Here is a 27,991-nt window from a genome sequence, read left to right on the forward strand (position 1 = left end):
AGCTCCGCCCACCCCAGCCCCGCCCAGCGTCGCCGCCCGCGCCTTGGGACGGAGCAGATGCGCACCGCTGGGAGGTGGGTGAGGAGGACAGTACCGGCCAGCAGCTTCCGAGAAAGGAGTGGACAGGGCCTCTCCGCTACCCTAAGCCACCGGTCAGCGCCCGCCCGCTGCGGGTGACCCGGAAACTCGCGCTCAGCCGTGGTAGGCTGTGCGCCTGGGTCGCGGACCTCGGGGCGCGCATGCGCACCGTGGGCCTGCTCATGCAGGTAGGCTGAGCCGCGGCTGGAGAATGTATTCTTGGAGGAAAGAGTGGGTCTCTAGGACCTGTACCACCCTGGGATCGCTGCCTAAACCTTCTGGTCCAGACCCCGCCTCTGAGCACTTGCAAATCACTTTAGGCTCTAATATTTTTAATTTATTTTTATTTACTAGGCTCGTATTTGTTTATAAATAACGAGAAGGAACCGATCCTCTCTCGCCTCACCCAGTGTATTGAGGCCTGAATATCAGGCACCTGGAGAGTAAAAAGTACAATGTGATTTTCAGTCCAGGAAAGCCTGGTTGCTCATCAGATATTTTCAATAACATGGGTTAAAGTCCTTAAGCACCAGAACTGGGAAGATGGCTTTTGAAACCAGAGGCCACTTAAGACTGTGGTGAAGGACTTCGTTGTTTGCTTGTGGGGTTTTGGTTTTGTTTTCTCCTTTTGGCGCGGGGGAGGTTAGGGCAGGGTCCTCATTTGTAGCCGTGGCCGGCCTGGAACTCGCCACTGTGTGGACAGATTGACCTCCGACTCAGCAGGCTCGGGGCTATGTATGGTTCACCAACTTCCGCCTCCTTAGTGTTGTAGGTCTGTGACTTGTGCCTGGGTGTGTTCACATACCTCACGGCTGGAAACGATGCCGCTGCTTTGGTTGTCGGAGGATTTATTGCTGAAATCCCCTGGTAGACTGGAAAGCAAACTGGAAAACTGCGTATATTTGCTTGGTTGGTTTTTGATAGTGTCTCGCCATGTACCCCTGGCTGGCCTGGAACCCATGGGGATCATCTTGTCTCTGCCTCCCAAGTGCTAATGTTACAGGTGTTCACCCCTCCCCCCAACCCGCCCCCAGCTCCAGCCTGGAGGTTTTACAGGCCCTGTAGGATTTGATCCGTGGTATTTGCACTACCCTTCGTGCTTTGTATTTTACAACTTGTGTGTGGTTTAAACAAATAAAGGAAAACACAATTTCGTTTTGGGAAGAAGCGAGTAAGCTCATGCCAGTGTTTTTCCTGTGATGAAAAAAGTTTATGACCTCTCAGCCTCTCAGTGTGGTCCTCTTCCCCAGCTTCTCCCCCCTCATCTAGCCCAGCCAGCTGCCGCTAGACTTCCCAAAGATTGTAATTACAATCATAATTGCTTCTTGTGTAGCTATGTGTCCGCAAAAGTGTATTAAAAGGCCTGCTGCTTTTGAATGGAGACAAAACTGAAGTCAGAATGTGTTTAAATAGCCCCTTTGAGCCCTAAGTAACTCCAGCTCAGTTCATCTCTCTCCTGTGATTCACCGTACCCGGTCACAATCCATGCCAGAAAAGGCTTTTAAGATTCCTTAACTTTCTCTCTGACAATTAAGTATTACCATTATTCAGTTCTCACCACAACCCTGTCTCTTCCCTGTTTGTTCCCCATAAATCTGTTATTGAAGATAGGTTAATTGTTCTTCTGTTCTATTTTCCCCATGGCCATCACCTCATTGCATTTTATTATTTTTTCACCTCTTTCACTGCTGAGTCTCATTGTTGATCTGGTCCTCTATGCCTTTTCATCCAGTCCATTAAAGCTGTGACCTGGGGCTACACAGAGAAACCCTGTCTATAAAAAAATAATAATAATAAAGTGATTTTTTTTTTCTGCTATGCAGATATACGATGTTGTTCTCTAAAGCCTTTCAGAGACAGATCATTTATTATCCTGCAGATAAAAATCCAGGAGCAAAATCTGGCTTTCCCTACCAACCTGTTCAGCCTCATTTCAACTACTTATCTGAGTGTCTTTATCTTTTAAAACATATGATTCCTCTACCTTGATCATTCTTGTTCTCCTCTTTGCCCAACCCACTTAAAGCCATCCTTTCAGCCTTCCTGAATCCCCTGAGTAGTTCTGTTGAAAGCCAGCATAGCCCTTTCTATAGCTTTGCCTTTCTCTTTGTAGCCTTGGCTGTCCTGAATGCTTTGTAGACCAGGCTGGCCTGGGACTCACAGCAATCTACCTTCCTTTGCCTCTCTGAGTGCTGGGATTAAAAGCGTGTGCCGCCATGCCCGTCTCGGCAAATTAAACCTTTTTTTAAAAACATTATTTTTATTTCATGCACGTTGATGTTTTACCTGCATGTGTATCTGTGTGAGAGTGTCAGATCCCCTAGAACTGGAGTTACAGACAGTTGTGAGCTGCCATGTGGGTGCTGGGAATTGAACCCAGGTCCTCTGGAAGGGACAGGGTTCTGGTGAGAACTGAAGAAGCCAGTGTTCCTAATAACCAAACCATCTCTTCAGCCTGGCAAATTAAATCTTAAACAAAGTTTTCAACAGGATTTAAAAAGCGACTACAGCTACTTTGAATTAACTTTACATTTTAAAAGTATATTCCTAAATGATTTTGTCTTTTTAATATAGTGTGGGGGAGCCATCTTTGACTGCAGGAGTGAAGCCCAGCCGTGGATGTCCAGCATGGACGACTACAAAATCCTGAGAGTGATTGGCCAGGGCTCCTTCGGCAGGGCTCTTTTGGTTCTGCAAGAACGCAGTAATCAGACATTTGCCATGAAAGAAATAAGGCTTTTAGAGGTAACGGCTAACCAGAAACAGCTCACATTGAAAGTGGGCGTGCGACTTACAGACAGAGAAGTTTCCTGGTTTTTACCCTTCCCCTAAACATGTAATCAGTTTATTTGTGAGCTTTACAAAGGTTCTTTGGCTAGTAAAATTAACAGAGAAGTAGTCAAAATGTACTTATTAATCTCAGTGATAACAATTTCCAATTTTGTATATCAGCAGTGTGAAAAACCTGCTGGAAGTGGTCAGGTACAAGGTGAATGATGAAAGAACATAAAATGCAATGAAGACCAGGGCTTTAAAAAAAAAAATTATGGACCTCAGGCTCCATAGTACTTTCTTGATATTAAGTCATTTAAAATTTCATGCTTGTAGAATAAGTTTTGAGGTAATAGTTTGGGATATTTAATTTATCTTTGTCCATCTTTGCATATTGCTCATCTGTGCTGAGGGACTAGTTAAAGGATGCTTGTAGCCCTATTGGCACGAAAGCTTTGGTTTTCTTTGAGGGGATGGTGTTTTCAGTAGAATACTGGCTATCCTAGACAGCTGCTGTTCAGGAGGCTTGTTCTTGTGTTTGGTGGTGGTGGAGGTCAAGCCCCAGGCTGTGAGCATCGCTGAGCCACATCACCATCACAAGCACATATGAAAATTAGTTTGCATTCTATATGTGTAAGGGAAAAGTATGTATGTTCCAATGAAAGGCCAGGCCCAGCATGCAAAATAGCCATAATCAGAAAGTCACCACATTGTTTTAGAGTGTGACAGCTGGGGCAGAAGTAGATTCACAAACCTGCATGTGGCACTGAAGTCTCATTTAAATCTATACAAAATCTTAGTTTGAAGCTATATTGAATTTATAATTATTTAAGTTTTTTTTTTCCCCAGTCTTTCTCTGATACACAGAATTCTAGGAAAGAGGCAGTTCTGCTGGCTAAAATGAAACACCCCAATATTGTTGCCTTTAAGGAGTCATTTGAAGGTAAATATGAATCCTCCCAAATATACCTGAATTTAATTTGTAGCAGCTGTGACTTTCCTAAGGCTTCTCCTATGTGCTCTAGCTGAAGGGCATCTGTACATAGTGATGGAGTATTGTGACGGAGGGGATCTAATGCAGAGGATTAAACAGCAAAAAGGAATGTTGTTTCCTGAAGATACGGTAAGAAAGTGACTTACGTAGTTTCTAAGTTCAGAAGCAAATTTTCTCATAAGATTTGTATAAATTAAGGTTAAAGCATGGGCATCTGTAAATTACTGCCCTAGTGAGAGGCAGCTGGTTTCAGAGTCAGTGTTACTGACTGATTTCCTGACAATGTGTCTTAGTTATAGTTTCTTTGCTGTGATGAAACACCGTGACAAAAAAACAACTTGGGGAGGAAACAGTTTATTTGGCTCACATTTCCACATCACTGTTCATCACTGGAAGAAGTCAGAACAGGCACTCAGGCAGGGCAGGAAGCTGGAGGCAGGAGCTGATGCAGAGGCCATGGAAGGTGCTGCTTACTGGCTTGCTCCTCAGGGCTTGCTCAGCCTGCTTTTCTATAGAACCCAGGACCACCCACCCGGAGGTGGCACCTCCCACAGTGGGATAGGCCTTTCCACCATCAATCGGTAATTAAGAAAATGCTCTATAGGCTTGCCGACAGCCCAGTCTTATCTGAGCATTTTCTTAGTTGGGGTTCCCTCCTCTCAGATGAGTCCAGCCTGTGTCAAGTTGACATAAAATAATTAGTCAGCACACTATGGCTTCCTGAAATGGTTGTTTGGTTCTTTGAGATGGTCCCACCCTGCAGTCCAGCCTGGCCTGGCAGTCAGTAGGTTATAGGCCAGGCTGGCCTCGAATTCTTGCCAATGTCCTGCCTTAGCCCCCAGAGTGTTTGTGAATACCCTCATGCCTGGCTGAGATGTTCTTATGAAGTAAATAGTGGGACAGGAGTGGTCACATATACCTTTAATCCCAGCACTCAGAAGGTAGGGGCAGGTGAATGGAAGGCAGCCAGTTCCAGGTCAGCCAGTTCCAGGGTGAGAATCTGTCTGAAAAAGAAAAAGAAGAAAATATAAAATTAATAAGAAATACTTAGAGATGGAGATGTAGCTGATTGGCAGTTCATTTACCTAGCATTCACAGAGTCCTGGGTTCCACATCCTTGGCTACATAGCAAGTTTGAGACCAGTCTGCTTCCTCACATCCCACCACAACAAAAAAGAAACTAATATTCAGTTGAAAAAAAGAAAATATGGGAGACATTTCATTAAAATACACATCTGGGTCATACATAAGATGACAAAACAAGGGAATCAGGTTTCTGAACCTCTCAACGTAAAACTGAATTTTAGTTAAACTGTATTTTTATTGAGTTCAGAATTCACTTTTAAAATCCTGGTAAAATAAAGCCTAGAGATGATTCTTTAGAATTTGGCTCGACATCAGCTAGTTATTGCATCTTTGCAGGTGTTGTATACTTTTTCATTTTAAAATATTTTTATTCATTCTTTTAGAATTTTATTCAGCATGATTTGGTCATGTTTACCTGATTCCTCCCCCCTAAATTTTTCCCCCTAAATTTTTTGCATACTATTTTCCTACAGATACTGAATTGGTTTATACAGATTTGTCTCGGGGTAAATCACATTCACAGGAAACGTGTGTTACACAGAGACATCAAGTCCCAGGTGAGTGCAAGGCATTTTAGGGTCTAGGGGGGAGAAAGAAAACTATTTTATTGTCTTTTTTCCTGTTATTAGTTTCTTTTGCAGCATTCTGTTTAGTTTAGTTTAGAAAATGTTTACCAGTCTAACTTTTTTTTTTATATTTACTCTTTTAATTAAAAATATTTAGCCAGGCATGGTGGTACACTCCTTTAATTCTCTATCACTCAGGAGGCAGAGACAGGCAGATTTCTGAGTCTGAGGCTGTCCTGGTCTACAGAGTGAGTTCCAGGACAGCCAGGGCTGCATAGAGAAACCATATCTTGAAAAACAAAACAACACAACAACAAAAACTCCTCGCCTTATTGGGGTAAATTTTATATATTTATAATATACATGTGTATATATTTATATAGCTATAGTATACAATATGCTTTTTAATACACAAAGCATACATTTGTAACATGATCAAGTCATGTTAATTGATGTATCTATAGTCTCGTTTACTTTTTTAGATTTATTTTTATTATTTTAAGTGCGTGTGTGCGTGTGCGTGTGTGTGTGTGTGTGTGTGTGTGTGTGTAATGAGTGTACCTACGTTCATGAGGGATTGCAGATACCCAAGAAGGCGTAGGCTTTTCGTCCCCTGGAGCTGGAGTTACAGATGGTTGTGAGCCACCTGACAAGTGTGCTGGGAACTAAACTCGGGTCCTCTGAAGACAAGTGCTCTTAGCCGCTGAGCCATCTCTCTAGTTCCCTCCCCTTCTTTTAGTTAACCCTAAAGTACTTTTTAACCACTGGAACATTTAACAGCTACTCTTTGACCAGACTTAGTAGCACCTGCCTGTGAACCCAGTTCCTAGGAGGCCGAGGTAGGAGGACTTCTAATTTGAGGCCAGCATAGACCTCCTAAGTTCATACACATTAAATAAATAAAATCTATTCTTTCTCAAGAATATCCTATACTAACTGTGGTCACCATGATGTACAATAGATTTTTTTGTTGTTTATTGGTTTTAAGACCGGGTCTCACTACCTAGTCCTGGCTGTCCTAGAACTCACTCTGTAGACCAGCCTGGCTTCTAACTCCAAAAGATCTACCTATCTCTGCCTCCATTTAAAGATGTGTGCCATCATATCAGCTGTATAGTAGATATTAAGGACTTATTCATCCTATGTAAAACTTTATACCTTTTGACCTAGAACTTATACTGTCTAAATAGATTACTATGTGTAAAAAAGGAGTTAAAAATCTCTCTTGAAGTGTATGTGAATGTAGCCTCTTTAATGCCCTCTGAATGAATGCGTGTCTTTTTGAGTGGAAAGCAGCCGACACCTGCACCAGCCATTTGAGTCAGCCTGACACAGGCTCCTACTGCTCAGATCTGATACTGCCTGACATTTGCATCTTAGGCCTCAAAGCAGGCATCCCGAATCTCCAGGCAGGGGAATGTGTAGCTGTTTTAAGAGGGCTTCTTGCTATTTTATCATTCTCTTCTGGGACCCACCTATCAGATTTCTACCCTTATTTCCACCATCAGCAGGTGTTAAAAAGCTGCTCTAGAGACTGCTGCCTGAGGTGGGGTGATCAGGACTTAGTCTGCCTGGGGCCTCCCTGGTGGGGGTTGGGGGAGTTGGGGATCAGGTGATTGAGGCCCCCAAAGGAGATAAGGGGAGGGAAGAGTGGGTCTGGTGATGGTTAGAAGAATCTCGAAGCTCTGAGTGACTAGCAACCAAGTGCTTCTTTATTTATGCAGGTTTCACAGAACAAAGACAGACTAGTGATTATCCAGGAAGTACAGATTGTGTGTTGGATTTTTTATTACATGTCTAGGGTTACAAGTTTAGTTACAATTAGAAAAAAACAACAGAACAGAATTTATTTTTTTTAATCAGCCCTATAACTCCAATGTAAATAATCTAAAGAATGTCTTCTCCAAAGCAAACACATTTACTATTTGACAGCCTGCTTTTATGCTGGCAGTGTTTGTAGTTAAGTACCACAGAGCACTGCAGACAAACAGAAAATATCTGAGCTGTTTTTTCTTTTTTATGATTAGCAAATACTATACCTAACTTTTTCTACTATATGTTTCATCATCTCCATTATAAAGTAGGAAAATACCTGTCTTGTATTCTGAGTTCTATTCCTCCAGGGGTGTACCCTATGTAACTCCCTATTTCTAACCTGTGTTTTCAGAGAGCTCCAAGCATATGATGAAAACAGGCCTTGAGTCTGTAACCTGTTCCCCTGGCCAGTCTGAGTTTGTCAATTGTCTGAGTTTACCCGGCACCAGTTATGCTGCTTGAGTTTGCTCAGGGGCAGATGCCACATGAAGATTCCTGGGGTAACGGCCTCATCTAGCCATGTGCTTATCTGTGCTTAATGATCTCCAGGGCATAAGGAAAACTTTGAAATAGTGACAGATAAAGTTAATTTTAGGATTTTTCCTAAAAAAGACTCAGACATAATTTTCTCAGGAAAAGACATAAAATGAATCATAGTGCAGAAAGTCCCCAAGAATGCAACACGCAGAGACCAAAACCCAGAAGTTAGAGATAGGATGACAGCAATTGCAGCATTTGGCTCAGCTTTGCTGAAACTGTCCAGCAGCTGTGCCGGCTTCATGACTCTCGCTGTTTCCAGTGGATATGGCAATGCCAATAATCTGTGTTCTTTTCAATGCAGAATGTCTTCCTCACCCAAAATGGAAAAGTGAAATTGGGAGATTTTGGCTCTGCCCGTCTTCTCTCCAGGTATGTATCTTTCCTACGTAGTGATAGAGATCAGAAGAGCCATTTTCAGAAGAGCTTTGGACTCACTTTGCCTGTCTGTGGTTTCAGTCCCATGGCCTTTGCATGCACATACGTGGGAACACCTTATTATGTGCCTCCAGAAATCTGGGAAAACCTGCCTTATAACAATAAAAGGTAAGCTGTATCCTTGTTTGCATAAGTTGGTGTTTTGACAGGAGGGCCTCTGGCTTGCAAACTGGTGCTGGAATCTGGTGCAGACACAAGGAGCTCATCTGCTTTAAAATTTTATTTGTTATTTGTATGAATGAGTGTGTGTGTGTGTGTGTGTGTGTGTACATACATGTGCCATGCTCTAAGTATGAGATCAGAGGACAGTCTTTTGGAAGTTCCTTCTTTCACCTGTTGAAGGAGGTCCGTGTATTTTGTTGTTTCTGCTGCTGCAGTGCACACTCCGGGCCAGCTGGGCCTCAGGCTTCAGCCATTGCTACATTTCACTTCCCGTCCGAGGTAGGAGTGTTGACTGACATTACAGATCTATGCATCTGGCTTTTTCCCCTTGCATTTTTTCATGTGTACCTGAACAAAATTGGGTGGTCAGGCTGTGGGGCAGGTGTTACTACCTGCCGAGCCACCTTCCCAGCTCTATTTTCTAAAAATATGCTTGAGGCCATGCTGTATGCAGCTCATGAGTAGAATATTTTTCCTGGAACATGTCTATATGTCTTTCATTTGATTACCAATGTCACTGACATAAAATGGCATATATATATAATATGTGTATATATATATATATATATATATACACATTAAAAAAAAGTTTTTTAATCATGGAATCTGTATGCTTGGTCAGCTAGAGCCCAACCTTCCTAATGCTGTGACCCTTTAATACAGTTCCTCATGTTGGGTGACCCCCAACCAGAAAATTATTTTTCATTGCTACATCACAACTGTAATTTTGCTACTGTTGGGAATTGTAGTGTAAATATTTTTGGAGACAAAGGTTTGACAGCAGGGTTGGGAGCCATAGGTTGAGAACCGCTGGTTTAGAGGCAGGCATGGTTTTGTAACCGTTGTACTCATAGCTGTGAGAAGCTGGATGCCGAAAGAAGGGCCAGTGGTGTCTAAGGGTGGTCTGAATTTCATACCTGGTTCCAGACTCTGCTGCTCATGCCTTTGAGAATCCCCTGCATCCTTCCATCAAATTAGAGCATCAGGGATGGGAAGCAGACAGTCAAGGTTTTCAATTTCTCTGGGAGGTTCCATACACAGCCACATTTGGAAAGCACTAAGTTGTTTTGTAGGCATAAGGTTATTGTGTAATTCAGATGCTGATTTCTGTACCCCTCATATCGGGTGGCAGTCCTTGTTCTGAGAATCTGTCTCAGTGTTGTGTAAACACTGCTTTCCAGTCGTCCCCTGATGTTCCAATAAGCAGTTTACAGCCAGTCTCTGAGGAGGGGTGAGAATAGGGCTGGACTTCTGGTGAGCTAGGGTAGGAGGAGTCAGGGGAGAAGGAAGGGGATTGAGCCAGGTGGAAGTGATATCAGGGGAGGTGCTGGAGCAGGAAAGCTACAAAGTGCAAGAAGCATCCTCGGGAGTACGCTGGGAAGAAGCCAGATTAGAGCGTTAAAAATAGATTCATAATTGGCACAGTTCTTGTGCTGTGAGGCTTGTTAATATAATAATCTCGATTATTTGTGTGATAGCTGGGATAAGAGAGAAACTAAGAGACAAACAAAATTTTATAAAAATAACGTACATTGTTTCAGGTCACTACAGGGGCCACCTAAGCACTGGGTTGATGAATTATCTGGTTGATAACCTTATGACAAGCTTATGGTTTAAATATATATGTTATACTGTAAAGACTATGGCAGCACTTCCTCCAGTCCAAGAAGTGTCACACCATGGAGGCTGCTGAGTTCTGTCCTTGCACCCAGTGCCTTCTCCCTGCTTCCGAGAGTCACTGTTCCCAGCTATGCCTTCGTTCTCATGCATGTTGTTCTGGCTGGTTTTCTGGCAGCTTGACACAAGCCAGTCATTTCGAAACAGGCAACCTCAGCTGAAAAAACTTTCCCACCAAACTGATCTGTGGGCAAGCCTGCCTTGCATTTTCTTGACTGAAGATTGGTGTGGGAGGGCCCAGCTTACTATGGGTGGAGCCATCTCTGGGCTGGAAGACCTGAGTGCACAAAGAAAGCAAACTGAGCGAGCCACAGGGGGAGCAAGCCAGTAAGCAGCACCCCTCTGTGGCCTCTGCCTTCAGGTTCCTGCCCTGTTTCATTTCTTGCCTTCACTTCTCTCAGTGATGGACTGTTACCAGGAAGTGTAAGATGAAATAAACCCTTTCCTCTACCCTCAAAAAAATGTAACATACACACACACACACACACACACACACACACACACACACACTTCTCAGAATGGATGAGCAGGGCTGAGTAGAAATGGAGGCAGAGAGGGGAGGGAGGGTGGGATCGGCAGGGGAGGAGGGAGGGGCTTATGGGGGATACAAAATGAATAAAGTGTAAATAATAAAAAATTATAAAAAAAAATGGAGGCAGTGGCAGGACTTGGATTTGGGGATTTAATTCAGAAGTAGAAGAGTGTGCATTGCCCCAGTTTGCTTCCCCAGTGCTGGAAAGTAAAACAAAACAAAACAAACAAACAAAAAAGAAAATAATGAGAGGAAAAGGGAAGAGATGAGGGGGAGAGAGAGAAATCACTTCTTAATTTTTCTTTGAATTTATCTCTAAAATTTTCATTTATGGGGGCTGGAGCGATAGCTCAGGTGTTAAAAGAGCTGTCTGCTCTTCCAAAGGACCCGGGTTCAATTCCCAGCACCCACATGGCAGCTCATAACTGTCTGTAACCCCAGTTCCAGGGGATCTGACACATTTACCCTAATGCATAGAAAAAATTAAATAAGTTTTTGAAAAATTATTTTATGTGTAAGGATGTATTGCCTGCATGTATGTCTGTATACCACGTGTGCGTGTGGTGCCCACAGAGGCCAGAAAAGAGTGATCTTGTGGAGTTACAGACTGTTGTGAGTCACTTTGTGGGTACTGGGAATCGAACCCCAATCCTCTGGAAGAGCAGCCAGTGTTCTTAGCCACTGAGACGTTGTTCCAGACCCTTGGAAATCCCCTGACAACAGAGTTCTAATACTATTTAATTGAGATTTACCAGTTTCATTTATTGTTTTTTTTTCACTTATATTGTTTCATATTCATTTCTTTACACAGTAATATATACATATTTCTGTGTGTGTGTGTGTGTGTGTGTGTGTGTGTGTGTGTGTGTGTGTGTGTGTGAGTGTGTGGTGCATGTGTGTTTGTGCATATCTGGACAAGACAAACTTGGGTATCGTCCCTCAGACACTATCTTCCTTTTTATTGAGATGGGTGTTAAAAGTTGTTTTAAAATTTAAAATTGTATTGCAGTTTGTCTCTTAACTTGGCCAGCACCCAAATAATTGAGACTGGACTATTACATTTATTTAACAAGCTTTACTGCACAAGAACTGAGCAGCATTAATCTATTTTGATCCTCTAAACTAATCTGCCTTCCTCCCAGCATAAATCCCCAGATCCTTGTACTTTATGGCTTTCTTTGCTTTCTCTCTCTCCTGAGGTCCCTGAGGTCTCTCTCCTGAGGAACCTTTCCTCCTGGCTAAAATCTCACTTCCTCTTCCTTTCATCTCCTTCCCTGGCTGGCAGGAAGTCCAGTCCTGTTATCTCTCATGCTCAGTCATTGGCTGTCAGGCCCCTATTGACATATCAGGGATCAAGTGGGGGCAAAGTTTAGACAGGAGGGTCTCAGAACAAGGATTGCAAGCAGATAAAGGGGAGGTACACAGAAGGCAGCAGCGTTTGAGTCTATACAGCGTACAACATCATTAAGCCTACAGACAGGGTTTCTTATTGCCTTGGAACTCACCAGGAAGTGAGGGGTTTTTTTTAACTTTTTTCTTTTTTTATTATAATTTTTATTTTTTTATATTAATCACAGGTTATTTATTTTGTATCCCAGCCGCAGCCCCCTCCCTCATTTCCTCCCAGTCCCACCCTTCCTCCCTCATCTCCTCCCTAGGAAGTGAGTTTTAAAATTATTTTTTGTATATTTTATTTTTGGCAATAACATAATTACATTCTTTCCCCTTCCCTTTCATCCCTCCAAACTCTCCCATATAGGCTTCCTTGCTCCTTTTCATTAAATGTTGCATGCATATATACGCTCATATATATGTATGTGTATATTCTCTATGATATGAACTCACATCTGGAGATTTGGAGCTAGGAGCCTCTGATGAGAGGGAACTTGTGACATTTGTCTTTCTGGGTCTGGGTTACCACCATATCTTTTCTAGTTTAATCTATTTATGTGCAACTTCATGATTTCATTTTTCTTTACAGCTGAATACTGTTCTGTAGTGTATAAGTGCTACTTTTTCATTGATTGAAATTTGTTCATTGGTTGAAGGACATTTAGGCTGCCTCCATTCCCTAGCTATCGTGAATAGCACAGCAATGAACGTAGCTGAATAAGTATCTGGGGAGCAGGATTTCCAGTCCTTGGAACATATACCAAGGAGCAGCATAGCTAGGTCATATGGCCTATCACCTTGTACCCGAACAAACTGAATGTGAAACCTGCAACACTGAAACTACTAGAAAAAAAAAAAAAAAAACAAAAACAAAAAAGAGGCAGTGCCCTACACGATAAAGGTAGAGGTGAGGATTTTCTGAATAGGTCCACTTGTCCAAGAATTAAGGCCAACAATTGACTAGTGGGACTTCATAAAAGTAAAAGCTTCTGTACAGATTAAGAAACAATCAACCAGGTGAGGAAGCTCACAGAATGAGAGACAGTCTTTCCAAGTTATACATCTGACAGAGGATTAACATCCAGAATATATACAGAACTCAAAAAACAAAAAAACAAAAACCCACCCTTTCCATAAATGGGCCTGGAAACTGAAGATTGATCACAAGATCAAGTTGATCCTGTGTCCTGCCATATTCCTGAATTTATCTTTCTAGACATTTTCAGGTAGAAATATTGAGATCCCTAATGTACAGTGTCATGTCAACCCGCAAAAGGAATAGTTTGGGTATTTCTGGGTGGAGAGGTTGGACATGGCATGGGAGAGGCTTTTTAGCTGGTGCAGGCAGTGTGTGTCCTGGAGGAAGCTTAGAGGTTTGTTGCTGTGCAGGCGGGCGTGGGCAGAGTGGCCCGGGGCATTGATTGTGAGACCAGGCTAGACCTGGAGGGTCATCATAGGTTATTGTAAAATGAGAACCAATGAGATGGTCAGGGGGTGGAGTGTTTGCCAACAAGCTTGTTGACCTGAGTTCAACCTCCAGGACACACACGGTGGAAGAAGAGAACAGACTCCTGCACATTGTCCTCTGACCTCCGTATTAACCCTGTGGCCCACGTGTGTGCTCGTATATTTATTTGTATATGTATATACACACATACATATGTATGCATACATATGTAAATTGAATGTATTAAAAGAAAAGAAAATGCGTGTTTTGCCATGATAACCCATAACATAGCTGTTGCTATGCTGTCTCTTCATGCTTCTAGTGACATCTGGTCCTTGGGGTGTATTCTGTATGAACTCTGCGCGCTGAAGCATCCAGTAAGTATGGTGCCAGACCAAAAGGCCACTTGTCGTTTCCTGCAAAGGTCTGATGGATGTGCCAGATTCTAACTAAGAGTCACTTTCCCAGGAAGAATTTGTTTTAAAAGTTTCCATTTGTTCCCATTGTTATCTTTGTGTTGAGCCATTCTGTAGTTCTGTGCCAATATGTGTTTATTAGATGCTGTGATTCTGTATGTAGCTGCTCCTCCTCTTCTTCTTTGAAAAAAAAAAATAACACAATATTTGCCATTCAAACTTTTTAAGTTCATAATTCAGTGGAATGAATAATTACCATGATATTCATTAATTACATTTATGATATTCATTGATTATATTAACAGCATTCATTAACTAAATTATGGTATTCGTTAATTACAATAATTACACTCATGATGTTATGTCCTACATTACTGTTCATTTGCAGGGCTTTTCCATCACACAAACCGGAAACTCTTTACTTAGAAAATCACTGCTCTACATCCCTTTGTCCCCTAGCTTATGATAACTTCCGATCATTCTGTCTCTGTGAACAGAATATATGTTTCATGTAATACAATTCTATAGTACTTGTCATTATATTTTTTAAGATTCATTTATTTTATGTATATGACTGTTTTGCTTGTGTATATGTGGGCCACATGCATGCCTGGTGCTCAGGGAAGTCAGAAGAGGGTGTTAGATAGCCTAGAACTGGAATTATGGATGGTTGTGAACCACCATATGGGCACTGGGAATTAAACCTGGGTCCTCTGCAAGAACAAGTGCTCTTAGCCTCTGAGACATCTCTCCAGCCCCAATTTGTCCTTTTTGCTTGGTTCTCTAGACTTTCTATATTGTAGCATGTGTCAGAATCCTATTTCTTTTTACAACTGAGTAATAGTCCATTGTATATACGCACTGCTTTGCTTACGGACTTGTTCATGGTATTTGGGTTGTTTCTGTGTTCTTTCTATTGTAAATAATGTTGCTGTGAACATAAGCAAATGTCCTTAAAGACATCTTTTGAAGGAAAGGGACCCAACAGCAGGTTCCCCTCCAAAAAGGAATTAACTTATGAAAATACGAATTTATGTCAGCGGCTGACAGTTCCTATTTTATTTCCTTCCCTTGTATCTGATTTTAAAGTGTCATTTTTTTAACCTTTCAGTTTCAGGCAAATAGTTGGAAGAACCTCATCCTGAAGATATGTCAGGGGCCCATCCACCCTCTGCCAGCCCTGTATTCCTATAAGCTCCAGTGTCTTGTCAAGCAGATGTTGAAGAGGAACCCCTCACATCGTCCCTCTGCCACGACCCTGCTCTGCAGAGGCAGTCTGGCTCCACTCGTCCTGAAGTGCCTGCCCCCTCAGGTGGGACGAGAGTGCCTTTCATGGGCTCTAGCATGGTAACATGTCTTTACACTTATCTGGAGGTGGGCATGGGCATCCCACGATGAACATGGAGATGTCAGGACAGCTTAGCTCTCCTCCCGTCCTTCATTGGGTTCAGGGATGAAACTCAGGTTAGCAAGCTTGGCGGCAGCAACTGCTTTTAGCCATCAAGTCATCTCTCCGGCCCTGAAGTGGTTGATCTTTCAAGTGTAATTTCCTTATTACCCACCCTTATAGAAGCTCACATAATTCAGAAGTGCACTTAAAATGGCTCCACTCCCTTTTCCTCTTCTTCCTCCTGCTGCTGTCCCCCAGGAACGGTCACACTTTTCATACTGGAGTTGAGCCTAGAGCTTCAGGTGTGGTGGGCAGAGCCTAGCGCTCACCACGGCTTCAGTCTGCTGCTCCCTCCAGATCTGTTTCTAGGCAAACAACCATCCACGTTTCTCTCACTGTTTAAGTTATAATGTTATTTGACTTCTTTTTTTTGCTAAGGCTCCAACTTGGGCTGTGGATTTTGGGTTGACACTGGCTTCAGGTTGGCAGGCCTGCTTCAGCCTCCACACAGCTAGGATTACACTCGTCTCCTTACATTTACTCTCACATGGCATTTCTGTTTTTCAGCTTTAAGTGATCTTGTGTTGAAGAGCATTGATAATTATATGACACTATGGCAGTGTCGAAGGGAGAATGTCTTTCTTTAGCCGGGTCTGGCTGTGCTGGCTAGTAATCCCCACTGTGTTGGCTGAGGCAGGGTGATCATAAGTTCTGGGCCTGCTTGGGGTATAAAAAAGGTTTTTCACATTTTTAAATTCTCAACTTCAAATTCCAGGTCATCAGAGAGTATGGAGAACAGGTATTAGATGAAATCAAAGTATCTGAGCCTAAGAAAACGAAAAAAAGGGGTAAGTAGTTTGGGAGCTTATGTTTTTTTTTTTTTTTTTCAAGTATCTTTTAAAAAGTCTCTCTTGGACTTGTCACCTTAAGCTTTTTCAAAGCATTTTTAAAATTTTCTTTTGAATCACTGACTTCCTTCTGAAGAAGTCCAACGGAGATAATAGATATGAGAAGAATAGCAAATCTAAATCATTCCCTGCCGGGGCACTGTGCATAACCGACCGTGTGTGGGTCCCGTGTCATTGAACTGTCCTCATAGATCATTTGTGGAAGCAGTTTGTTTACTTTTCTGGGACAGGTTGAAGGGCTACAGTGGTGACGAGCCAGGAACTGTGGACAAAACTCAAAACATGTGTGTCCAGTGTTACACACTGTTAGGATATAGCCTAAGTTTACAGTTCAGCATCTTCAATGTCACTCAGGAGGCGGCCACTTACTTTGCTTTACAAGTTTGATCTCATGACAGTTTTGTCTCTGGTGCTATTTTGTAGCTTTTGTTCACTTACCAGGGTAGTAGGAAATGGAGCAAAGAAAGCACTAGGACAAGTTTCAACATAGTTTGGAAAAACGTAGCTTTATAATTTCACATATATGTGTAGATCTAGACCTAGACCTAGATCATATAGAGAGAGGGTTACAGAAGTTATCATCAGAGCTTTTCCCAGGTGGCCCTAACAAGCTTGGTTCAGCCACCTGTCCTCAGTGAGCCAATTAAAGACAGCAGTTAAAAGCCAAGGGGGGTCTGTTCAGTGTGTCCACCTCGGGAAGATATCAAAGAGGACTCGTGACACCCACTGTGGGATCCATGCTCCAATGCCAGGGAAAGAGAAGTGTTCCCCGAAGCCAGCAACTTAAAGAGAAGGCAGCTGTAGGCAGACAGGACTCACTTCATTCACTGGTACACGGGCCACAAAGACGTCAGATGCTTGCAAGCACCCATGGGACGCGCACAGGTGGACACATGGATCAGCTCACACAGGCTGACAAGGTGAGGGCTCTTTGCTTCTGACATCAAGGCCATGTTTGTACAGAATCACAAGAGAGTGGCATTCTGCCGAGTGTAATTATAAATTGCAAGACTGTCACTTTTGGGTTCCCCGAACATCTGGTATCGGGTGCTTATTTCTGACTCATAGCCCCCAGATGTCCAGTTTTAGCCATCTTGGTCTGTGACAGATCTCCATCTCAGTACCATGTTGTCTAAATGTAAAGTGGCTTGTATAGCCTTCTGTTCCCTTCATGCACACATGCCCCTGCCCTCCTTCCAGGGGCCTGACGTGAGGTTCATGTTACAACTTGCAAGGGATATATGTATGCATGACTGAGTGTCCTGGTCACATCATTGCCTTTGCTTCAGTCTCTCTGTTGTTGGAACCCTTTCCAGGAGACAAGCTCCCCTCCAGCTGCTCCAGGCTTCAGTCTTTCCCCTCTTCTGAGACTGAGGAAATGCCAGTTCCTACAGGATGCCAGTGGTTTGGTAGCCAAAGATAGGAACATAAATATGTCTTTGAAGCGTCTTCATTGACAAGAATAGAGGAGTTAGTGAAATGCCACCAGATGGGACCATTTAATCTCTAGATAGTGAGATCAGAACAGGGAAATCAGCACGAAGATAGTGATTGTCTGTGATGTGCTTACTCGAGTGTTTTCATTGCCTGTCCTCACAGGCATTCAGTAGCAATTTCTAGGATATTGAACAAAGCTGGGCATGATGGCATTTGCCTTTAATCCTAGCACTTTGGAGTGAGGCAGGAGGATCACTCTTAAGTGTCAGGCCCTCCTAATCTACATAATGAGTTCTTTGCTACATAGTGAAACCCTGCTTCATAAAACAAAACAGACAACAAAAACACAAATCAATAAAATACGGGGTACAGTCGTGGGAGTGAGGACTTCTCTTATCTTCTCAGGTAAACATGACTTTATGTAAGATCTTAACGTTATGAATAAAACAATATAGGTTGTACTTTTAATATCTGGAGAATATTGCCAAACGTTAGAAGCTTGATACCCCTTCAGGTTAATGCTGTAGCCAGCTATCTTTAAAATCCTTATTTGTCAGCCACCAGTAATGCCAGTGTTCGGGAGGCCAAGGAAGGAGGATCAGAGTTGAAAGGTAGCCTGGGCTACATAGTGGGGTCCTTTCTCAAAACACAACGGGAGGGTGGGGGAAACCCTGTTAGGGTTTAATAAGCTGAGCCTTCCTGTCTTTCCCCCCACCATCTCTTTCTAAGCAGACCCCAGCAGAGGCAGGATAGCCCTGGGAGATGAAGCAAACGCCATGGTAAGTGCTTTAACTGAGTTTGTGAAGCATGCATCTGGAGAGCATCAGGTGTGCTGATGTGTGGCTTTAAAGATTCGGCCTCACCCTCCAGCTAAGTGGTCCTTCACCTTGTGGCTCCGGAAGCATCAAGGAGCTGTGCCCTGCACTGCCTGATAAGCTCCTCAGGGCTTCATTTATTCATTGTTTCCATTTTTAATTACCGATGCCAGTGGCATCAATACAGATAAGACAGAACTCAGTCCGAGCTTGGCTTTTTTGTTTTGTTTTGCTTTCATTGTGATAAAATATGCATAACCAAACAGTTTGCCATTTTAGCAACTTATTTGTTTTGAGACTGTTTTGTACCTTTCCCCTTGCTGTGACAGAGAACCTGACAAAGGCAACCAAAGGAAGGAGGGGTTGGCTGTGGCTCATTTGAGGGTGCTGACCATCCCAGCAGGGAACGTGTGGTGGACACAGGACAGCAGGAGTGTGAGGTGCAGGAGGCAGAGAGCTGGGCCTGCTTTCTCCTTTTAGTCATTTTCCACATCAGCCCAAGGGGTGGCACCACCCACAGTGGGCTAGGCCCTCCCCCAAATTACTGATTAAGAAAATGTCCCACAGCAGGATCTCACGAAGGCATTTTTCTCAGTTGAGGCTCCTAATGTGCTCCGATGACTCTAGCTTGTGTCAAGTTGACATAAACTAGCCGTCACAGGACTCATGCAGGGCTTTGTGCCTGAGTTGTCTTAATACATTAGGTTTCCAGGGTTCATCCATGTTGGAGCACGTACCAGAATTTTATCCCTATTTTCCTCAAGTAACACTTAGATCACTGTTTGACCTTGACATTTTTCTGTTCAAAAGTTTGTAGTCCCTCTTAAGCGATCCTGTGAATCACCCCAAAGACAAATATATAGCTGTCCGGGCCTGTTAGAGGTAAGCAAGTACTTGCTGGGATGTAAATATTTGTTCACCAGGATTGGCCAGCCATTAGCCCATCACCAAAGAACGTGCCTCTGACAGGCAGCTCAAGGGGGCAGCATGGGGTCACAGCCAGTGTTAAGTCCTGGCCTGCCTGAAGAAAAGTGTAATTCTGCCAGGAGGACAAGATGAACTGGGATAACAATTATTTGAAAAGAACCACACTGTGCACTGAAGAATTAATCCTGTCACTATCTCTGCTGTGTCAGTCTCCCGTCTGCCCAAGTGGCCAGACATGAAATCTCCTGTCTGTTTAAATTGTTCAAGTGTAACCTGGGGCTGGGGCCTGAGGAGACTTAAGAATGACAGCAATGTAAAATACACAAGTCTGAGGTGTATATAAGCTATTGAGATTTTCAATTCAAGGACAGCTCTTCCCTGGGCGTTAGCCAGAAGCCAGACAAAAGCTATTAAAGAGATTTTCCTTCATCGGTCTCTAATTGGGCGGGGTGATTCCTCACTGGGAGGGCAGGTTATTTCTATAACTACAGGCAGCATTACCAGTACAGACGACAAAACCAACAGTCGCTGTGATGTAAGACCCAGTTTTGTTTGGTGATGGACTTTCTGCCCTTGCAACTTCTGTTAGCATGCAGGGGGGGAGCTGCAGGAAAGAGCTGTGTCCTTGACTGTAATTCAGTATGATTGTTGGGGGTTAAAATCATAACTCATTCTTTCTCCACTTGTTACAAATACAGAAACCATAACTAAGCTTCATTTTTCCTTAAGAATTTACGTTCATTTACAGTTGGCATTCTCTGAGTGTTTGTATTTGTTTAGGGTTATCTTTCTGCTGCTTCTTTTTTCTTTTTCTTTTTCTTTTTTCTTTTTTTTTGTTTTTTGTTTTTTTTTAGTTTTGTTTCTTTGAGATAAGGTCTCATGTAGCCAAGACTGGCTTCGAAATCTCTATGTAGCCAAGGACAACCTTAGACGCCTGATTCTTTCCCTCCCAAGTGCCGAGATTTATAGGGATACATCACCACATCTCTTGATTATAATTTCATACATAAATTTTTTTTATGGCCAGGTGTGGTAATGTACCTTTTAAGAGGTAGAGGCAGGTGGATCTCTGAATTCTTGGCTAACCTGGTCTACATAATGGGTTCCAGGCCAGCCAGGGCTACATAATGAAACCCTGTGTCAACCAAACAACAAAAGCCCAAAATGCATATGAGGAATTGCTTTCACTTTAAGACTTCTATTTATTTATTTATTTATTTTGTAGTAACGCTCTTAGGAGATGTTATGGGAGCAAGGAGGGAAATAAAATTCTTCAGCTTTTTTTGTTTGGTGCCCTACTATGATTGTTTACTGTTTATATACTGGCCAGCCAGGAGTTTAGCTAACAAAGAATTAAAGTACACTTGTGATCTGTATTTGGTGCTGGGAGAGATGGCCTTAAGGAGCGCTTGGAACAAGTTTAATCATGCGTTTTCTCTGCAGTGTTTGTGTTTGCACTGTTAAAATGCATGCTAGCAAAGTAAGTGGCTTGTCAAAGGAGCTTCCAAGACCAGCATGTTCCACATAGCCTGGGCCCAGCCAGGTGCTGCTGGAGCACCCCGTCTCCGAATATGTACATAGTTAGTGAAGACCACCCTTTGTGTTACTATACTGCAGGAAATAAACGGTTCAGACAATTTGTAGATGTACTGATTTAATCAACTTTCTGTGATAGAGTTTTATGTGATGGGGTGGGAGCCTTCGGAATGAACACTCAAAGACCCGGTGTGAATGATCATTTTAAAAATCTTTTATTACATTCATTTAATTGAGTGGGGTCGCATGTGCCAGGGTTGGTATGGTGGTAAAAGGACAATTTCCTGGAGTTGGTTCTCTCAGCTGCCCGTGTTCTTAACTGCTGAGACATCTCCCTCTCTCTAATCATTGTAGGGTATTCAATAGCATTTACATCCATACACATTAATGTCTGACCACTTTTAAAGATGTAGCTGCCAGCCGGGCACAGTGGCACACATCTGTAATCCCAGTACCCTGGGAGTCAGAGGCAGGCGGATCTCGTGAGTTCAAGGCCAGCCTGGTCTGACAGCCAGGGTTACTCAGAGAAACCCTGTCTTCAAACAAAACAAAACAACAACAATAAAATGTAGCTACCAGAGTGGCAGGGAGGGAGAGGGAGTGAAGTTAAGTGTATAAGGAGGTGGGGATGACTTGGGAGGCGGTGGGGGAGGGGAAGCCATGATTAGAATATGTTGTATAAAAAATATTTTCAATTAAAAAAGAAAAAACTCGTCAAATATCTCTGCTGTTTGTATGTGTGTGTATGTATGTATATATGGCTACCGACACATGGATATTAATATACATGTATATGAGCAAACTTATTCATATACATGTATATATAATACAGATTGTTATCAATCTATGTATTTGGGTTTCTATAACTTTATGTTTTTAGTGCATTAATTTTTACTTATAACTAAAATAGCTGATTACATATTTACATTTCTCTATAATACAGACATTATTTAATCACAATTTTAAAATCCTTTATAAAGCAAGAGGAAGAACATGGCAGAAAGCGCAGCCAAGCTGAATTGGAAGGCACTCGTACAAACTCAGTGGGAAGTGCGCTGAGAGCAGCCAGAGGAGATACAGGTGAGTTACTGAATTATCATCATTACTTCTGTGGGGAGTTAGGGACTGTGAGTGAATACCAATATTCACGCTACTTGGCTTGGGTATCTATCATTAGCAAGTTGCAGGTAGATAGTTATTTGTTCATTCAGGGTTTAATGTTGAGAAATATTTTGGAGCTGGGCATGGGGGTGCTCATATTTAAATCTAGCACTCAGGAGGCAGAGGCAGTCAGATATCTCTGAGTTTGAGGCCAGCCTGAGCCTGGTCTACAGAGAGAGTTCCAAGGTAGCCAAGGCTACACAAGAGACCCTGTCTCAAAAAACCAAAGGGGGAGGATTTCGGTTATTTGCAAAAAAAGACATTAAGGGCTAGAGAGGTGGCTCTGTGCTTAAGGTGGCTGTGTTTCCAGAGGACCTAGATTCAATTCCCAGCACCCACACAGCAGCTCACAACTGTCTCTAACCCCAGTTCCAGGGGATCTGATGTCTTCCTCTGGTCACTGTGGGCATCAAACACTAATGTGGCGCACAGACATATATACAGGCAAAATACCTGATAGCACTTTTTTTTTTTTTTTTTTTTTTTAACAAAAGAGAGATTAAGGGCTGGGGTGTGGTTTGGTAATAGAGTTCATTCTCTCAAACTGACTCTCCAGGTAAAAACCTCAGCCCACAAAACAGTAAGTAAAAGGGAAGGGGAAGAGAAGGTATATGTCAGTGAGTCACAGGTGCAGCAAGCGTTGTGTACGTGAGTCCTTGGGAGGTTCAATCCTGTCCATCATGCAATAGGCCAGCCATGCACATTTCAGTGCGTCCACTTTGACAGCTCATTCTGAATTGGGCCGCCATTTCGCATGAGCTCACTTAAGATTGTTGTTTCCTTGGTTCCTAAGATTGGACGGGACTCTTGCTTCACCTGAGTTTGAGAGAGACAAGAAATACTTCTGCCTTGTCAGAGTACGTGTGTAGATGTGAACAAACAGAGCGCTGCTGTTGACGTTTGATCGCTTTCCCTGAGAATCAGGTAGTTCACCGGAGCACCGGAGGAACCTCAGGCAGCGGTGGGAGAGGCACGACCCCAGTTCCGCTCTGGCAGCTTTGGAAAAAGCACCCGTCCTTACCTCCAGTTTCACGGCCGAGGAGGACAGAGGTTAGCACCATCATTGTCCCCGGGGATCTGGCTTCAGACTCCAGAGTTCATGCGTGCTCGAGTGCCTCCTGTGACATCATGCAGCACCCACCTCCTTCTGTAGACTGTAATCTCTAGACCACTTGTTCATAAGGCAGTGTAAGTGCTGTGTAAGTAGCTGCCACCCCGTACTGTCCGTGTGCATGCAGACGTTCAGTGCGGACTTTTATTTTCTAATTTTAATCTTATCTGTACGTGTGTCTGTCTGTGTGACCGCTTGTGCGTATGCATATGAAGCTAGAAAAAGGGGCCAGACCCCTTGGAGCTGGAGTTGCAGGTATGTGTGTGCTGCAGTGTGGGTGCCGGAACCGAGCTCGGTCCTTGTAACTGAGCATCATGCGCTCTTAACTACTGAGCCATCTCTCCTGCTCCAGACTTAACTTTTAAAAAGTACGTTAGATGCAAAGTTTGGAGCTCATGGGCACACAGGGAAGACCGTAGTCAGACTTAATATTATTATTTTACCATAGAAAAACCGTGCTAGGGTTTTAGTTTATGTCACTCTGCAAGGGACATTTGGCGCTGCTCACTGTGGGTGAGTAAACTAGACTTTCAGTGAGAGTCAGACGTAGTCATAACTTCGCTGGAAATACGATCTGAAGATAGATGCTGGAAATTCTTTGTTTTTAAACCTGGTACTAATGGCCCTCTTTACAACTAGGTGGTTCTGTGATAAAGTATGGTGAAAATAATGCCCGTAGGCAGTGGCTCAGGGAGCCCCCCGAGGCCTTGTTGTCCATGCTGAAGGATGCAGATCTCAGCCTGGCATTTCAGACCTACACAATACATAGACCAGGTAATGTTCGCCTGTGATGTGATCACATGAATTCTTTGACTTTTAAAAATATGGTAAAATATGACTAAAGTTGACTTTTAAAAATACAGTAAAATATGCCTTACTAACTTTTTCAAGGATTCATTTCTATTTATGTGTCTGTGTCTATGTGAGTGTATGTCACGGCAGTGCCCAAGGAGGGAGTCAGAGCCCCTCAATCTGCAGCTACAGGGAGTGGTGAGCCACCACGTGGGGCTGAGAAGCAAGCTCAGGTCCTCTGGAAGAGCAGCAAGTGTGCCTAACTGCTGAGCCGAGTCTCCGCAGGCCTCACATCATAATAATCTTCAAGGGTTTTACAGGCATGCATGTTCCTGTGTAACCAGCTTCCAGATTCTGTTTCTTTTCGAAGCTGGCACTGCGTGCATTAAGTAACCCATTCTCCCTTCCCCAGATCCCTGTGACTCTAAAGTTGTAAAGCTGGGGCGGGAAAGATGCTCAGCAGTTAAGAGCCCCCGGAATTTTGGAGGACCAGGGTTCAGTTCCCAGCGCCCATGGGGCAAGTTCCGTCTTAGTGGATCCAGTGTACTTCTTTGGTACACAGGCCCACGTGTGGTACATACATAAAGTGTGGGCACACACGTACACATAAAATGAAAATAAATCTTGAAAGTTCCAAAAGTGTACTTTTAGGTGTTCTTGAATTATTTATGGCTCATCTTAACCTGTTTTTAAATTTTTCCATTATAGATAGTTTATTTCTGTTTCCTGATTTTTTTACTTTAACAGTCACTATGTTAGAAAAAGTCAGGACGTTTTTACATTGCTAGTGGTGCTGGGGTCAGACCCTCGCTATTGCGCGGGACGAGCTGTACCCCAGAACAGCCTTTTTGACGTTTAAATACACAGACGTCTTAGGGATAACCTCAAAATTTCTTTAAATTTTGTTATATTGGATAACTGGATAGAGCTTTAAAATGAAAGACACTTAGGATTTATTTTATTTACTGGATGATTGATTTTTGTTGTTGTTGTTGTTACAGAGTTTCTTGGTGTAGCGCTGGCTCTCCTGGAACTCTCTCTGTAGACCAGACTGGCCTTAAACTCAGAGATTCCCACCTCTGCCTCCTGACTGCTGGGATTTAAGGTTTGCACCACCACTGCCCAGCCAGTATTTAATTTTTAAAATATATTTTCATTAATTTTATTGGACAGAATGACCACTTACAATACTGTTCTTAGGACTTCAGGCCAAAGACTGCATTTAAGGATTGCATGTATATGCATTAACGTTGATAATTCAAATACCAACTTTCCTTGCTTATTTAAAATCTTTTTTATTATCTTTTTTGAGACAGAATCTCCCCAAATTTCTCAGACTATAATATAATACAGATTTCTTATATTTAAAGGTCTTTAGTGTATTTTTTCACCTGTCTTAGAGACGGTGTTGCTGTAAAACTTAGTCCACATTCCGATACTTCCTGGGTCTACTGTCTACCCCACTCATGATGAGTAAACACTGCTTAAATTGCCTGGCTTCCCCAGGCATTCTGGCTCTGGCCTGTAGTCCTAACATTGGCGGATCAAGACCAGCTTGGGCAACATAGTGAGACCCTGTTTGAAAACAAATAGGTAAACTGTCTCACTTTTTGTTGCTAATCCCCTGAAGGTGCAGAAGGATTCTTGAAAGGTCCCCTTTCTGAAGAAACGGCGTCAGACAGTGTCGATGGTGATCATGATTCCGTCATTTTAGATCCAGAGAGATTTGAACCTCGGCTGGATGAAGAAGACACGTACGTTGTAATGAGACTAGATGCTGTAATTGGGGAGTGGACCCTGTATGCACGCGCCTTATCACGCCGTGATAATTTCAGATTGAGTGAGAGCTGTACCAATTTCCATCCTAAATGAGCACTTGCGTTGGCTGCTGTGTGGTGGGAATTTTACCGTGAATTCCTGGCTGGATCCCGCACACAGTGCCTTCCAGCCTGGACTTGTTTATTTCTGAGTTTTCAGACACTTGGGCTCCCCCTGCGTCAGCTGTCAAGTGCTAGGATTATGGGCAGTGCAGCTATATCCGGCTTTCATTTTGTAACACTTCAGGGTGAAAAAAAAATGAGAACTAATCTTTTTCTCTCTCTCTATTCAATTACTCTATAGAATTGAGTTTTAAAATGTTGTAATTAGTGTGTGGTAGAATTCTGCACTGAGCCACCAATAAGTACAGACCGTGCCCAGAATACAGAGGCTCATCATCCACATTGTTTGTCCCCAGGGACTTTGAGGATGACGATGAAAACCCTGATTGGTTGACAGAACTAAAGAAACAAGTGGGACGCCGGGATGTAGGTGATGGAAAAGTCCTCGGAGAATGTGCCTGAGCCACGTGGGGGAGACACTGTCTAGAAAACTGATGACAGGAAGTGAAAATGAAGACTGAGAAAATGGGTCAACACGCTTGAAAAGCAATCCAGAATCCTTGTGAGGTTTTTGAACACAAGGGAGGTCCAGTAGATGCCGTGTGCCTTGCGTTCCGACAGAACAGGTGGAGTGCTAGCCTGCTGGTCACTAACTGTGTGTGTGTGTGTGTGTGTGTGTGTGAGAGAGAGAGATAGAGAGAGAGAGAGAGAGAGAGAGAGAGAGAGAATCAGAAACGACTTCTTTGATCCCTCGTTTCCTTAACTATACTATAACAATGCCTACCTCAGAGGAACCCTGACCAAGACAGTTAGAGCAACCCATGTGTTATGATCCACACTTACTGTGTAACTCTCTCACTTTCCAAATACATTAAGTTGTGACCTACCCGTGTGTGCTACTTTTTCAATAATACCCAGTTTGGGTATGCTTCAAGATGATTTCCAGTGATACTTACCAACTACCAGCTGCCCTTAAATGTCCCTCATAGGATTTACAAAAGGGACAGAGGTTGGGATCAGCCATAAGACGAGTGGGTAGGCTCTAGAGCTTGCCAGAAGATCTCAGTTCTGGACACAAGGCAGGAAGACAGCCAAAGAGATGCAACAAATGTCGGAAACTAGAAAGTGTCATGCTATGAAGGGAGGCACCTGCATGCCGGGTCCCCTCATTTACTGCTATGACCCGTTAGAGAAGGGAGTATCTTTCTCCTGACCCCATGTGTTGAAGAGGGGTAGAAATTATAGACCAGTTGTTTACCAGGACCTGCTGAAATACAGACTGTAAGTAGCGTTTAACCACTTAACTTTCCTCCCTTTTCTTCAGTGCTTGGGGATCAAACCCAGGACCTTATGAATGAGAGGCAGGTATTCTGCCCCAGCTACACCCCACAGCCCAGCTCTCGTTCGTTCTCACATCTGAAGGCTGCTGTGTAAATCCGCGCCCTCCCTGGATAGCGCCCTGTACTCAGTCTTGTAGTCAGCATTAGTCCCATTGTTTCTGGTGATATCTCTGTCTTTCCTTGCCATTTTTGAAGAATGCTGGTTAGGTAGTTAGTTTTTATCCCCCATTTGGGTGTGTTCAGTGTTTTGTCACAAAGGTAAGTGCTGTCCTCAGCGTGTCCTGTCAGTGTCGTGTGCCACAGCTGCTGCTTGCCCTGATCAGTAGTTAAGTCAGTTTCTGCCAGATTTCCCCCCGTCGTGTTCTGACTCTGGCTCCATTGCAGCTGGGAGGATTTCAGTCCTACCTCTTAGCCAGAGGGTGCAGTGTTACCCTAAGTCACTGGCTTGGCTGCTTGATTGTTCCCAGTTGGTTTCTATGCCCTTTTGTGATGTTTGTGTCCTTTTAAATTACTTCAAGATTAAGCAGGATCAACTGTACCTTCTCTGTCACAGCCCCACAATCAGAAGCCAGTCTCCAGGCACTGAGTGTGTTTGCTGCGTGTGCCGGTTGCTCCTGGGATATCTGGGCCCTGTCTACATACCTGTGTTCTGTCTATCCCCATCTGTATGTATGTTAAGTCAAGAGCAGGGTCACACGAAGTCACTGGCGATCCCATCCCGTAAGGTTAATTCAGGCCTCTCCTCTTCCTCTTTTTCTGTCTGTCTTCCCTGGCGGCTTGCA

General features: G+C 43.3%; 1 protein-coding gene across 3 annotated transcripts; it reads left to right on the forward strand.

Moving 5' to 3' along the window:
• The first annotated feature begins 34 nt into the window (after positions 1-34).
• Positions 35-26,755, forward strand: Nek3 (NIMA related kinase 3). 3 transcript variants are annotated; one of them, XM_055593432.1, is made up of 16 exons: positions 35-74; positions 2,653-2,823; positions 3,700-3,793; positions 3,876-3,973; positions 5,404-5,487; positions 8,153-8,220; positions 8,308-8,394; positions 13,819-13,873; positions 15,024-15,224; positions 16,078-16,150; positions 18,377-18,426; positions 21,906-22,005; positions 23,011-23,136; positions 23,837-23,971; positions 25,620-25,743; positions 26,226-26,755. In XM_055593432.1, exons 2-16 carry the CDS (start codon positions 2,698-2,700, stop codon positions 26,329-26,331), a joined length of 1,527 nt encoding a protein of 508 aa, XP_055449407.1. In that variant the 5' UTR covers positions 35-74; positions 2,653-2,697; the 3' UTR covers positions 26,332-26,755. The 3 variants fall into 3 exon arrangements, with proteins under 3 accessions (XP_055449407.1, XP_055449405.1, XP_055449406.1); XM_055593430.1 differs by having other exon boundaries at positions 45-266; XM_055593431.1 differs by having other exon boundaries at positions 45-266; positions 18,380-18,426.
• The last annotated feature ends 1,236 nt before the right edge of the window (positions 26,756-27,991 follow it).

Source organism: Psammomys obesus, unplaced genomic scaffold, assembly GCF_907164565.1.
Source record: "Psammomys obesus unplaced genomic scaffold, mPsaObe1.curated_primary_1811, whole genome shotgun sequence".
NCBI lineage: Eukaryota > Metazoa > Chordata > Mammalia > Rodentia > Muridae > Psammomys > Psammomys obesus.